General features: G+C 36.4%; 1 protein-coding gene across 4 annotated transcripts in view; it reads left to right on the forward strand.

Moving 5' to 3' along the window:
• The window catches only part of ESP3 (RNA helicase family protein), a 263,344-nt gene that overhangs the window by 176,490 nt on the left and 70,947 nt on the right, over nt 1-15,907 (forward strand). For all 4 annotated transcript variants that reach the window (XM_089828480.1, XM_089828478.1, XM_089828481.1 and 1 more), the window contains exons 21-23: nt 69-135; nt 601-1,641; nt 9,064-9,126. In XM_089828480.1, the coding sequence (XP_089684606.1) occupies nt 69-135; nt 601-1,641; nt 9,064-9,126 (1,171 nt within the window). The remainder of the gene's footprint in view (nt 1-68; nt 136-600; nt 1,642-9,063; nt 9,127-15,907) is intronic.

Consider the following 15,907-nt stretch of genomic DNA (forward strand, 5'->3'; position numbering starts at 1 on the left):
TTACATATTTGTCTGTCCAAATACTGTCAGAATTAACATCTTTTCTATCTGCATGTTATATTTTTCAGTGTTATGATGGTTGACGAGGCCCATGAGAGAACTGTTTCTACAGATGTATTATTTGGATTAGTCAAGGTATAGTCTATTTGGTGATTTATGCAAGCCTTTATTGTCTTTTTTTATGTTTGTTCAAGGTCAGTGCTGAACAGCAGTCTTACATTCCAACACCCCTCCACCTCTCTCTCTCTCTCTCTCACACACACACACACACACACACACACGCGCACGTGTGCACATTGCACATTCACATGTGCACGTAATTGATTTGGATTATTTCCTATTATTCAGCATCATAATCATTGTGAGACACATATTTATAAATATAGGTGGGATTGGATATTATGTGTTTCTGTGACCTATTTATAATGCTGATTATGTATGAACTTATTGATACAAATGATGAAATCTAGAATTGCAAAATTTTGTAGAATTCATCAAATGGAGGAAATTTGGACATGACGTGTAGTCATTGAAATACTCACTGATCTGATATTCTCTAATTAACAACTGATTTGAAATAAATTTGACTATGTTTTGTAGGATATTGCTCGTTTTCGTCCAGATATAAAACTCCTTATATCAAGTGCAACGTTAGATGCAGAAAAGTTTAGTGAATACTTTGATATGGCTCCAATTTTCAAAATACCAGGGAGGAGATTTCCTGTTGAAATCCATTATACAAAATCACCTGAAGCAGACTATTTGGAAGCTGCTATTGTGACTGTTTTACAAATACATGTAACACAACAGTCAGGGGATGTTCTTGTATTTTTTACAGGGCAAGAAGAGATTGAAGCAGCAGAAGAAATCTTGAAACACAGGACTAGGGGTCTAGGCACAAAAATATCTGAAATGATAATATGTCCCATATATGCTAATCTCCCATCAGATATGCAGGCAAAAATATTTGATCCAACACCAGAAGGAGCCCGCAAAGTTATACTGGCAACAAATATAGCCGAAACCTCTTTGACTATAGATGGAATAAAGTATGTTATTGATCCTGGATTTTGTAAACAGAAATCATATAATCCTCGTTCAGGAATGGAGTCATTGATTGTGACTCCAATTTCAAAGGCATCTGCCTTGCAGAGATCAGGTAGAGCAGGAAGAACAGGACCTGGTAAATGCTTTCGATTGTACACTGCTTGGGCACATCAAAATGAAATGGAGGAAAACACAATTCCAGAAATACAGCGGACAAATTTATCTACTGTTGTGCTTATGCTCAAAAGTTTAGGTATTCATGACCTCATAAATTTTGATTTCATGGATCCTCCTCCAGCAGAAACATTAATAAGAGCACTTGAACAGCTTTATGCTCTTGGTGCCCTGAATGACAAGGGTGAGTTAACAAAATTAGGACGGCGGATGGCAGAGTTCCCCCTGGATCCTATGCTATCCAAAATGATAGTCTCGTCGGATAAATATAAATGTTCAGAAGAGATCATCACAATTGCTGCCATGCTGTCAGTGGGAAGCTCGATATTTTATCGTCCAAAGGATAAGCAAGTGCATGCAGATAATGCTAGGATGAATTTCCACACGGGAAATGTAGGAGATCATGTTGCATTGCTGAAGGTATTCAAAGTTCATAAATTTGTTATTCCTTGCATGTTTATGTGTATGATATTCTGAAAAATGAGTTGAATGACTTGCTAATTGTCTGATTTCAATTGTTGTGGGATGAAGGTTTAGAAATTTGATTGATGTTAAATGAAAAATATCATGAAGACTAAAGCTGATTAGGATAGATCATAGATTCTATAGATTTCTGATTAGCAAATCCTACCTCCAGAACACAGTTTTGTTATCTTCTCAACTATAGGGTCTTCTTTTAGTTCTACTCAGTTGCATGTCTGTGGGGAGGTCTTGTTTTGGTGCCTTACAAAAAGTTTTGTTTTTGATGTCTCCTAGAGACTGATCCAAAAGCTGGGTCTTTTAATTTTTTGCTGGGAGAGATTGATTCAGTTCTTGTTATTGTTGATATGATTAATCTTAAAGTGGTGTGTTGTGTAATCCACATTGTTTTTGAACAGTTGTTGAAGTTACATCATCTTGTCTTCCTTCAGAAAATAAGCATTTCTTAGAACATTTAAATTATTAATTCTCCTATAAAATTTCTTAATTATATGTAATAACCCCAATAGGTTATAACTTTGTCAAACACAATGTCTTCTTGTTTGACATTTTGTCAAACACTTTGCACGCAAGAAATATATTGCATATCTAAATTCTGATTGCTTCCTAAATGCCAGACTTTAATAAATATGCTTGCAAAGAGCACATCAAACATCTAACAATGAAGATGCAATTGTTTTTGTATAACACTGATTACAAATAGGAAAATATGCATCTACATCAATAAGACATCATGGCAACAAATTCTGATATAAAACTTTGATATAAATCAGATTACAAAAGATTTTACAAACCCTACCAATGCCCTAAATATCTACTCTCAAACATTGCAAAATTTAGTAGATAAAAACTTGGAATTGCTCCAAAAATATGAATTTTCTTGTAGCAAATCATTGTAGCAAATTACTATAGCAGCGGTACTATAGCGATGCCACTGTAGCAGTGGTACTATAGCAAAGTCATTGTAGCAGTGGTATTGTTGCAAAGTTACTATAGCAAAGTCATTGTAGCAACGGTACTATAGCAAAGTTACTATAGCAGTGGTACTGTAGTAAAGTTATTGTAGGAGTGGTGCTGTAGCAATATCCAACTTATTCCTTACTCCACAAATCTGGCCCTAGGCCACAAATTTGGCACAATGAAAAGATTGATTTGTCTTCTCCAACAGTCGCAACCCTTGGGAAGATATTTCACCACCTCAATTATGCAAATCAATGGGAGTGTTTGTTCCCAATGATCAATGTAACAACTATAGAAACCCTTGGCTCCACTACTACCCTCCCTATTTATTCTTTTCCTCCAATAGATGGACCTCCTTCTAGAAGAAATAAAATAATATTTAATTCCTCCTTCTAGAAGATTCTTTTAACTTATTTAACTTTAGTCACTTTTAATTAAATTAATTAAATATAAAGTCATTTTTTAATTTTAATTTATTTAATGACTTTATAAGAAATTAATTTAATCAATTTCTCCTTATTTCTCCACTTAGCTTTCGGAGAATATAAAAGTTAAGAACTCCACTAAGAGGCTAAAAAGATGGGGACATTATAGTCCGCCCCTCTTGAAATTGCTTGTCCCTAAGCAATCTAAACTCTGGATGCTGCAAAATCTTTTCACTCTCCCAAGTGGCATCCTCTACTAGCAGGTCCTTCCACTTTACCAAGTACTCCTTGATAGTATGTCTCCTCAAATTCCTCTCTCTAAACTCAATGATAGCCTCTGGTACTAAAACCAATTCCCCCTCATCATCCAAGGGTGGAAGCACTGTAGAAGAAACAATCTAGTGTCCTAATGCCTTTTTGAGACGTGACACATGAAAAACATTATGGACTTTGCTCTCTGCTGACAAATCCAACTCGTAAGCCACCTCTCCAACTCTCCTGATCACCCTAAAAGGCCCATAATAACGTGGCTTAAGTTTTTCGGGACCACTCTTCTTGAGAGTGGACTGGCAGTAATGGTGCAACATCAAATATACCATATCACCTACCTCGAAAGTCCGCTCAGTCCTCTTTTCATCAGCATACTGCTTCTGTTGATTCTATGCCTCAGTGATATTATCCTTAAGAGCCTTTACAATGTCCTGGCTCTCCTTAAGTCTCCAACACCAGGTAGTCTACTATTTGATAGCAACAAATCCATGAAACTAGGTGCCTCATATCCATATAATGCCATGAATGGCGACATCTGGATATACATGTGATAAGTGGAATTATAACAATATTCACATAGATATATCCACTTAACCCAAGCCTTTTGTTGCCTTGCTATGTAATTCCAGAGGTTTCCCTCCACCCATTTGTTTACTCTCTCTGTCTGACCATGTGTCTGGGGGTGGTAGCTACTACTCGGAGTGAGCTCTGTCCCGCACAATTTGAATAACTCCTGCCAGAAGTGACTCATAAACTTGCTGTCCCTGTCACTGATGATGCTCCGAGGTAAGCCATGCAACCTGAATACCTCTCTAAAGAATAAATTTGCCACCTACGTAGCAGTGATCAGGAAGAAGTGGGCAAACTTTGTAAGCCGATCAAAAACATATACAATCTTTGCCCTGGGCTCTCGGTAGTCTTGTAATGAAGTCCATTAACAAACACTCCCACTTCCTCTCAGGAATCGGAAGTGACTTCAGTAAACCGACTGGGTAAGAGTGCTCCTGTTTATTTTGTTGACAAGTAGGACACTCTCTAACATATTGCAATACCTCAGCTTTGAGCCCTTTCCAAGAAAAATGCTCACGAATTTGCCAATAGGTTTTGTAAAAACCTAGATGTCCTGCCATAGGTGAGTCATGATAAACTCTCAACACCATCCTCCTCACCTTTGACTTTGACACCAAATAAATGCGCCGTTTGTAAATGATGAGCTCATTCACAAGGGTGAAACCACTATTCTGATCGATCCATGTATGAATCCCAATGCCCATGTATCCGTTGCATACTTTGTAAAGATCAAATATCTCCAATCCTTTGATATATTTGTCATCAAGCTCAAGTGGGATCTTCGTGACAAGGCATCTGCTACTACATTTTGTGTTCGCTTGAAATAGGTTATATCAAAATTATATGCCTGTAATTTACTTACCCATTTTTGTTGCCTCTCATTAAGATCTCGCTGCCCCAAGAGATGTTTCAGGCTATTGTGGTCGGTTTTAATGTTGAATTTGCCACCCACTAAATACTGTTTGAATTTGGCCAAAGCATTCATTATGGCCAACATTTCCTTATCATAAATGTTGAAGCTCCTCTCAGGCCTCCCGAGCTTCCTACTCTCATAAGCAATCAGGTGCTTGTCTTGCATAAGCACTGCTCCAAGAGCTTCGCCAGATGCATCACAATGCAAGTCAAAAGGTTTGCTAAAATCTGGTAATGCTAACACTAGACAAGAAGTCATCAACTCCTTGGATTTATCGAAACATTCTTGTGCCTCAAGAGTCCATAATAAAGCTCCCTTTCTCATCAAGTCTATCAAGGGTGCTGCATGCCTGGAATATCCACTAATAAATCTCCTATAGAACCCACACAACCTGAAAAATCCTCTCAACTGTGTCAAGTTCACTGGAGTAGGCCACTCAATAATAGCACAAATCTTTTCAGGATCCATGTGTACTCCTTGAGCACTAATAATGTGACCTAGATATAATAACCCTGATAATCCCAAATCACACTTTGATTCTTTTGCATACAAGGAATCCCTACTCAGAATGCTCAACACAGTGTCCAATTGTCACACATGCTCATCACATGTCCTACTATACGCCAGGATGTCATTAAAGAAGACTAATATAAATTTCCTTAGCTGATGTTAAAAGACCTTGTTTATTGTGGATTGAAAAGTAGCTAGAGCATTAGTTAGCCCAAATGGCATAACTATAAACTCAAAATGGCCACAATGACATTTGAATGCCGTCTTCTCTATATCTTGCTCTCAGACTCGGATCTGATGATAGCCTGATCTCAAATCAATTTTGGAGAAGAAACATGCTGCATGTAGCTCATCCAATAACTCATCAATCTGTGGGATGGGATACCTATTTTTGACAGTCTTCTTGTTCAAGACCTTGTAATCTATGTACATCCTAAAAGTACCATCATTCTTCTTCACCAAAACCATAGATGAAGCAAAAGGCGACTTGTTCTAATGTTCCCCATAGCAAGTAGTTCTTTGATGGTTTTTTCGACCTCATCTTTCAATCTCTTTGGATGCCCGTAGGGTGTGATCATGATGGGTTTAGCACCCTCCTCTAACTCAATAATATGCTCAATACCTCTATCTAAAGGTCTCCTTGGTGATATTTCACTGAAAACCTTGTAGTGCTTTATTCTCAATTCCTATATGTTTGGGTGATATTCTGATTTTTGCTGCCCTTGTGATGGCATTAAAGTGCAATGGGTTGTCCACTCAACCTGGTCATGTCTCAACAAGCTCTCCATGCGTCTGCAAGACAACATCCTAAACTCAATATCACGAATAGCTTTAAGTATATAGGTCTTCCCTTTTGACTGAAACCTCATCTCCATACCTCTCAAATTGAGAGTGTACTCCCCTATCATGTAACCAAGTCATGCCAAGAACTAAATTTGTATCACCCATGTTATCAACATAAAAATCTACTTTGAAATCAAAGTTGATCTTTAGGGGCAGACCTGTAATCTTCTTGACACCTTTGAGGATGTAGCCATCAGCTACCCTCACTCTCAGACCCTCAAATTGTTCTGTTTGTATCCCATGCCTCTCAATCAATCTGGAATCAATAAAATTGTAACGCCTGCATCAAGTAAAGTAATAACTCGCTGACCAGCCAATACCCTCAATCTTCTCATCACCTATATCATCTGTGCCTTACTTTTCTTCAATTTATTCCTCATTTTCAGATTGCTGGTCTGAATTTTTAGAATCTGAATCCTCATAAAAAGAAAACATAACTCTCTTTGCTTTCCCCTTTGGTCTCAAACGACAGTCATGGTTCATATCATAGGGTCCTTTGCAATAAAAATAGATTTTTTTCTTCCTTAAATCATTCAATCTCTCTCTATCCAAAGGAGCAAATGATTTATCTTTATTTTCAGCCTTTGTTTCATTCCTCTCAGGTTTCGTGAAGAATGGATTGTCTTTGCTTGATGATGCACCCTTTGACTGAAATTTATTTATTGGAGCTGTTTGTTCCATACTTTTAGCTTTCTTAATCACTTCTTGCAAATTGAATGGATTAAAGACTTTTACCTAACCCTTCAATGGTTTGGGTTATGCCCTAGTGAACAAAACAACCAATCTCCTATCTGATATATCTAGCACCATAACGGATAGCCTTTGAAAATTACTAATGAAATACTCCATTTTGCTCGTCTGTCTCAACTGTGCCAACTCCTTGAATTAGAGACTTTTGAATCCTTCTTATTAAACCTCTCTACCAACTTGTCCATGAAGTCCTAATATGAATTCACTTGTTTATGCTGGAGGGTAACCATCCCATGGTACCACCAATCATGTGCAACTCCCTCTAAATGTAGCCTGACATGTTTTATTGCCTCCACTTCTGCCATAGGTCTCAATGCTAAGAAGGCATCAAACTTGTGAATCCAAGCTTGCGATATCGTTCTACTACTCCTATCAAATGTAGCCAAGGAAAGCTTCCCTGTAGCATGCTTTAATTCATTATCTTGACCACGAGGTCTCCTATTCTATCTGACAGCATGGTAGTGTTCTCTTCTTTGGTTCACAAACCTCTCAAAAGTCATTCTCTCCCATACCTATGGTGCCAATAATTCCCATTCATCATTAGCAGTCATAAGGATATCTGCAAATGTCCCATCCTCAGCTTCCTCTACTAGCTCCTGTACTCATTCCTCTCTAGCACAGGTAGGACATGTGGGCTTGTTTGCTGTTTTGGAAAGAGTTCAATGAGCTCTAGGTGATCCTGCTGCATTCTTGTTATCCCCTTGTTCCTAGTTCCGATTGTCCTGTGGGTTCATACGCTCAACCATGTTGGTGAGTGCCTGCAAACCCTGAGCCATTTGCTCTTGTCCTGTAACCATTGCTTTGAAAAATACCCTTGTTTCCTGATCCTCATTCCTATTGTCTCTTGGTGGGCTATGCTCTTGCCTGTCACCCATGGCGTTTGGTTGCTTATCAAAATCTTGTTCCCTGTCAAACAAAGGTCGCTTGCGAGTGTAAAATTTGTGAGAGCCAACCCTAGATAGTTGCATGTGATTGCTAAACCCTCAGGATGGTAGGATTTAGCTCTGATACCAATGTAATAACCTCAAAAGGTTATAACTTCGTCAAACACAAAGTCTTCATGTTTGACATTTGTCAAACACTTTGCAAGCAAGAGATATATTGCATATCTAAATTTTGATTCCTTCCTAAATGCCAAACTTTAATAAATATGCTTGCAAAGAACATACCAAACGTCTAACAATGAAGATGTAATTGTTTTTGTATAACACTGATTAGAAATAGGAAAATATGCATCTATATCAATAAGACATTAAGGCAATAAATTTTGATATATAACTCTGATATAAATCAGATTACAACATATTTTACAAACCCTACCAATGCCTTAAATGTCTACTCTCAAACAATGCAAAATGTAGTAGATAAAAACCTGGAATTGCTCCAGAAATATGAATTTTCCTGTAGCAAACCACTGTAGCGATGACATTGTAGCAAATCACTTTAGCGATGACACTGTAGCAGAGGTACTGTAGCAAAGTTATTGTAGCAAGGTTATTGTAGCAAGTTACTGCAACAATATCCAACTTATTCCTTCACAAATTTGACCGTAGGCCACAAATTTGGTACAATGAAAAGACTGATTTGTCTTCTCCAATAGTCGCAACCCTTCAGAAGATATTTCACCACCTCAGTTATGCAAATCAATGAGAGTGTTCGTTCCCAACGATCAATGTAACAACTGCAGAAACAATAAGGCTGCCCTACCTATTTAGTCTTTTCCTCCAATAGATCGACCTCCTTCTAGAAGAAATAAAATAATATTTAATTCCTCCTTCTAAAAGATTTTTTTAATTTATTTAATTAACTTTAGTCACTTTTAAATAAATTAAAATTAAAAAGTCACTTTTTAATTTTAATTTATTTAATGACTTTATGAGAAATTAATTTAATCAATTTCTCCTTATTTCTCCACTTAGCCTTCGAAGAATTTAAAGGCTAAAAGCTCCACTAAGAGGCTAAAAAGATGGGGACATTACATTGTAGGACTATGATTCATCTCCAATATGAATAGCACATGCACATGGAAACATTGAAATTGTTGCATTATTTTAAAAGACAGGGTTTAACATATAATAGTTGTTGAAAGTTTTCCTTTGACCATGAATTTATTGTTAACAGGTGTACGATTCATGGAAGGAAACAAATTTTTCGACACAGTGGTGCTACGAAAATTATATTCAGGTATGAAAATTGCTCTCAACAATTTTTATCCATAACTTATTCAGAGCAAGTAGCAAATATAAGCATGACAGAATTTGAATTAAATAATTAAGGAATTAAACTATGATTCTAAGTAGTTTAATTTATCAATTGGCAATAGTATTTATATGTAATGACCAAAACATCTTTGCTAACATATTGAGGCTGACATCCTGATTTCAAAAATGATTGTTGAAGGGTACAATGAACATACCTCATAGTGTAATGGAAGCTGATTGTTTGGCACACTGAAGATTTTAACAATTATTGCTCTATTTAATATGGTTTGTTTTGCTGCATGCACATTTTGGATAAATATTGCTTCATTTCATGTCTTTCTCCACCTTGCCCTTTGTTTTCAAAATAACTTGAATGCTGGACCATTGAAATTGCTGTTCTTGTCATTAACAATCATACAAATGGTAGCTTGCTGAAGTTGAATCAACGTTTTTACATGGTTTCCCTTGCTAATACAAGAGTAAAGTTTTGTGGCAATGGAGTTGTTAGAGTAAAAAGATAACTACCTAATCAATTATTAGGTTCCATTTTGCATTTGTATGCTAAAGTTTACTTACGTCAAGGTCCTTTTTGGTTTGAACTGAAGGGCTTCTTTTTCCTTTAGCAAGAGCAATTTATCCCATTGTATTAAATGTTAACCACATTCTATTTTCTTTTTAATTGTATCAATAGAACCCTTAGGTTTTTATAACAATTGGTTTTCTTTTTTCCCCTCTTTTTGCTTAAGAGAGATGTTTGATTGTTGGGGATTTGTGGGAACTATAGGATTTAAGAATGAACTCCAACATGGTATCAAAGCTCCATGTTTGAGATCTCCCTTCTTTTTCCGGATAAATCTGGCCTTGAGCATTTGAATGGTGCATTTTGGAGAATAGCAAGATCACGCCTCGAATGCCCAAACCATATAAGTTTGATTATTAGATTGTTGAGCTGAAAAAGTTTTAAGTTTTTTTTATGGAAACTAGGGAGTTTTTTTCTGTACAAGTGCAAAGATCTATGTGGCCATATAGTTGCCATTAATATTGCATAGGCATACAATAATCTAGTTTAATCTATATAAAAATCAGCAATTTTTTGTATTTTGCCACAAGTTTTCTTTGTTTTCGTTTTGGGAAGAAATATCGGTTTCTGTTGGCACTAAAATTTTTGCAGCATATTTTGCTTGTTTTGGAGGATCACTTGCAGAAGTAATAGCACTGCCTTTTTGGTATGTGTGTTTCAAGTGCAGCGATCTCTCTTTATATTGTGGATGAGATGTGGATAAACACATCCCTTCATGGGACATGTCTAGTCATTAATATTTAATTAATATAATAGTGTATTAATTAAATTTTAACTACACACACAAATACACACACACATACACATCACATAGATATAGCTTCAGTGTTAGTCTCATGAGTTTATCCAATTGAAGTTACCAAATATTAACACTCCCTCTTAGCTAGAAGGATATACACAAAATAGATATTACACCATTTGTAATATTAGAAGTAAATTTTTAAAGGATATCTTTGATCAGAAGATAGCCACCATTTTGATATTGTGAGTATTGGCCTCCAGAATATTAACATATAATATTCACCAAATACTCAAAATAATGGCTTGCAGAATATCAACACATGATATTTACCATTTTGAAATCACATGTGTATTGGCCTCCAAAATATCAACATATGATATTCACCAAATACTTTGAGTAATGGCTTGTAGAATATCATCATATGATATTTACCAAATACTCTTTGAATAATGGCCTGCAGAACATCAATTTTCATAACATTTACCATGTACTTAAAATGTTTATAAACATCCACCATGAAAAGTATAATCTATCGTACCATATAAACATCCACCATGAAAAGTATAATCTATTGTGATCTTCATAGACATTGTAAGATATCCATCATAGTAGAAAATTAAGTTATTGTAAGATTGTCAACTTTCAATAACTTCTGCAAATACAAGTGATTATCATTTGGAAGTCGTCACTTCCTCATGATATTCACAGGGGATAGGCCCATTATGGTCATATAGTCACACACAAGGACTTTCAAACTACCTTTGAAAATCAATCATTTGAGCTCCTCAACCAAAGTTGCCTTTGATGAAGTGTCATGCTCTCTCTGAATTTGATATGATCAAGATCTTTAAAGATCAATTGAAATGTAACAAACGGTTTTTCATAACAAAACAAAGACGATTTATAAAGATTTTTTCCCAACAAATTATTGAACAAATAACTGAATTCCTTTCCATAGGACATTAATTGTTCTAACTACCAAGGATTTACTGAAATAACCATGTTCAACTGAGATAACTATATCAATGATCAACTGTAATAACTATATTAATGATTAATTGAGAACAATTGTATCAATGATCAACTGAAATAACTGGAATAACAATTAACTGTATCAATGATCATCTGTAATAACTAGAATAATGATTATCTGTCTTTTTCTACATACAAGGAAAGTAAATGCTTAACTTGTAAAGAAGAGAAGAGAACATACAAGTATTATTCAGTGAGTCTTTAGTTGGTTGTGCAAGCATCGGCTTTCGGTAAGAGGAGAAGCATTGACTTAGGTTTAACCTCCCAACCTCAGACCATACTTATCCCCACACAATCTATTGAACTAGAAAGACCCTCCCTACCCTAGGGTTAGGCTTGGGGTATTTTTAGTGTAGCGAACTGAGTATTCTGGTGTTTAGAATGTCTGCACAATTATGGACGGACATGGTTGAAAGATTGACACTACTGACATCAAGTGATCTTAGATGACAAACATTCCTTAAAACGACCTTGGCCAAGGTTTTTCTAATGGGTTCAATGACCCGATCACCACCGTTCGATTTGACAACAGGGGAACAACAATAGGGACAAGCATGAACTATTAAGTAAAAATTATTTTAGATTTATTGTATCATATCTAATTTTACTTCTATGTCATTGCAGATTCCATCTCACCTCTTCACCTTTTCCATGGCTATATAGCCAGTGAGTCATAGGTGCTTGGAATCTCAGAGCAATTCGGCTCTGTCCATTGATTTTAAACCGATTCATGAATAATATATATTCCAACTTATCACAATCTATGATTTGAAGAATGTGTTCTTGAGATTGCATAAAATATCATTTGAATTCCAATGGCATGTTAAATCATGATTTCATAACATGGTTACTTGGCTTTTTATTTGCCATAGACAACTCCTATTAAGCAAGATAATTTACAACATGACATAAGTTGTAGCTTACTGCTATATAAATTGGAATGCTATAGTAAATTGGTAAGAAATTATATTGCAATGCTTGGTTTTAGATTAAACACATAACTTGATATAATTTGATAAAAGATTGGAGCCTTGCTGAATATTCAACAACCCGCCTTGAATGCCTGTTTCTAGTATGAATGTTGCTCACAATTTCTGCAAAACTTCTGAATAACTAGAAATCGTGGTTGGAAAAACAATGTAAAGATTACTAATTGACAGATGTAATGTCCCCACTTAGCAGTTGTCTGACAGGTTGAATATGAGAAGAAATTGGATGTGTGAGTTACGGATCTGTTCTTGGCATTAGAGGACATCTATGCTCTCTTGTGACATTCTAGACGTCATTCCCTTGGGGATTGACCTTTGGAATTCATTGCTATTAGGACATCCAGGGGTCTTTAAGCCCTACAGGTAGATCTGTGAGTGGTTCACATGGAAAGGGCTCAAGGATGATGTTCAGAGGCATATCAAGGAGTGTGCAATTTGTCAGCAGAATAAGGGAGAGCACACATACCCTGCAAGGTTACAACCTTTACCCATCCTGGATAGGAAATGAGAAAGTATTTCAATGAACTTCATCACCGGATTACCACGAGTACAAGGGAGAGATTGCATCTATGTGGTAGTTGACCGGCTGACGAAGTTTTCTCACTTCTTTGCTATTCCATCCACTTACACAGTAGCATAGGTGGCTGATCTTTTCTTCAAAGAGATATTCAAGTTACATGGGCTACTTAGTTTCATTGCTAGTGATCGGGATAGTAAATTTATGAGTTTTTTTTGGCAGGAATTGTTTGGGTTGTGTGGTACAGATCTTACACCTAGCACTAGTTATCATTCGCAGATAGATGGGTAGACAAATATTGTGAATAAATGGGTGGAAGGATATCTAAGGAACTATGTTACTGCACAACAGAGAGCTTGGGTCAAATGGCTACATATGAGAGAGTACTGTTATAACACCACTTATCATATGTCCATGAAGATGACTCCATTCATGGCACTGTATGCTTATGAAGCACCTAGCTTTATGGATCTAGTTTTTGGGGATAGTAGAGTGCCTGAAGCCAAAGACTTATTGTAGGATAGTCAGAATATTTCGAGGGTACTCAAGGAGTATATATAGCAAGCCCAAAATCAGCAGAAATTGTATGCTAACCAGCACCGGATAGAGTGCAGCTTTGAGCTTGGATATGGCTTACTTGAGGCTACAACCATATAGACAGTCATCTCTCAAGAAGAGTAGCGCAGAGAAGTTGAAGTCTAGGTTTTATGGTCCCTATAGAGTGATTCGTAGGGTGGGCGAGGTTGCCTATGAGATTGAGCTTCCAGAAGGTAGTCAGGTGCATAATGTGTTTCATGTGTCGAGGCTCAAGAAAGCTATTGGGCAGAGAGTTATGTCTTCTGCAAAATTGCCACCATTGGATGAAGAGGGAAAGCTCGTATTGTTTCCTGAGGCTATTCTGGATACCAGGGAAAGGACTCTGCGGAACAAGGTGATTAAAGAATATTTAGTTAGATGGAGAGATCTACTAGAGGAAGATGCTACTTGGGAGAGTGAGCAGGTGTTACAGCAAACGGGACTGAGATTGCTTGAGGCCATGCAATTTAAAGGGAGGTGGATTGTAATGTCCCCACTTTAGCAGTTGTCCAACAGGTTGAATATGAGAAGAAATGGGATGTGTGAGTTACAGATCTGTTCTTGGCATTACAAGACGTCTATCCTGTCTTGTGACATTCTAGACGTCATTCCTTTGGGGTTTGGCCATTGGAATTCATTGCTATTAGCTTCATTAACAGGTAGCTTGGGCGCATTTCCAGCTACAGGCGGATTGGGTGTTTGCTCATACCATTCTCATTCCTTGTCCGATACTTATTGCATTGTGTAGGAATGTTTTTATGAGGGTCTTGGACTGATTGAAGGTAGTTTTTACTGTACCAGCACTGTAGCACAACACTTCATATTACTGCAGCAGCAAGTTGGGAATTCAATACTAGAATATCATGCTAGAGTAATTAGTGAATTGGAAAGTCTGCTATATATTTGATTTTATTAGCTTGAAAACTAATATTATTTCAATAGTAGTTCAATCTTTAGTTTTGCATAAATTCCTTCTTGTTCATGTTATGTGGTTTCAAATTTATGTAAAGACATTAAAATCTCTATCAGTAGTTGGTTCAGTTTTTGGGCATTTCTAGAGTACTCATTACAACAGAGCTATCAGGTGCCATGATAGACGTGGTTGGTAATATGGAGAAGTTGGGTGCTTGAGAATGTGAGTCGGGTGCATGAAAAATATGGAACTTGGGTACATGAAAAAAAAAAGTGTCTATCTTTTGCCTCTCTCGACTTCTAAAATAGAGGAGACAATGTCTCTTTGGCTTCCAAGAAGCCATAACATAAAAGAAATATCTTGGCTCTTTGTAATGTTCCCTTTTGAAACATTAGAAATATTTAAGTCTTATTTTATGCAGTATTAATTTGACTCTGAGACATAGGCTCAAAATATTATAAAGGTCGATTTGATGTTATATAAAGAACAAAGGGGCAAGGAGGAACAAGATGAATTGCCTTAGGGAAGTTGAAAAGTCACAAGGAAATAAGACAAAACCAAAGAGGAGCCGAATAGTCTCAGGATTGTGTATTAAAAGAGGAAAGAAGTTCATTGTTGGTATGCTTGATTTTATTATTTAGTTCAAATTTCTCTCTTTGAGAGTCTCAGAAAGCTTTAGCTTTCAGCTAGTTGGAGGATGTAGCCCCTCGTGCTAGTAGACAGCGGATGCAAACCCATTGTCCCAGGAAGCATTAGTTTAGGTGTTTCATTCGCGCTTACAAGTTCTTATCCTATTGTTCCAATCCGACTGTTGAATCTGTATTTAGGATTGGTTTTCTGTGTATTGATTATTGTATTGCTGTTGTATAATACAATAACATATTAGTTGCTGGTTGTTATATTGCTGTTGTATAAGGCAATAACATTATTTAAAAAATTATAAGAGTTTGCTGGTTTTATCATACCAGTTTGTAATCCATGGTTGCATGTCGATATTTTGAATGTTATTGTGAAATAATAGGTTATATACTTGTGGAGAACTTTCTAGTTTTATTATAGCACTGTATTCTTTTGGCCTAAATCTGAATTGAATGCTATATCCAAGAAGAAGTTAGTCGAATTTCTATCGAGGTTTTTGCTGAATTTCCTTGTTCTGAAGTACATTTGCCATATTTTAGTTCTGGTCATATTGTTCAAGAAGAAAGTAAATATCCGGTTAGGGATATTACAATGGTGCTAGAGCTGGTCTTCTTGCTAGCCTATGAATTTAAAATAGAGCCGTCTACATTGCCATCTTGAAGGGTTAGTTTGGCTCAATATTGCACTTGCATGCCAGAGTTTATAGTGGAGGTACATGTTCAAAACAACTTATCAAAATGAATTCTGGTTTTGCCTGGGGAATTCAAAATATATAT

The sequence above is a fragment of the Cupressus sempervirens genome, chromosome 5, assembly GCF_028749045.1.
Source record: "Cupressus sempervirens isolate cs-2001-9-10 chromosome 5, ASM2874904v1, whole genome shotgun sequence".
Classification (NCBI taxonomy): domain Eukaryota; kingdom Viridiplantae; phylum Streptophyta; class Pinopsida; order Cupressales; family Cupressaceae; genus Cupressus; species Cupressus sempervirens.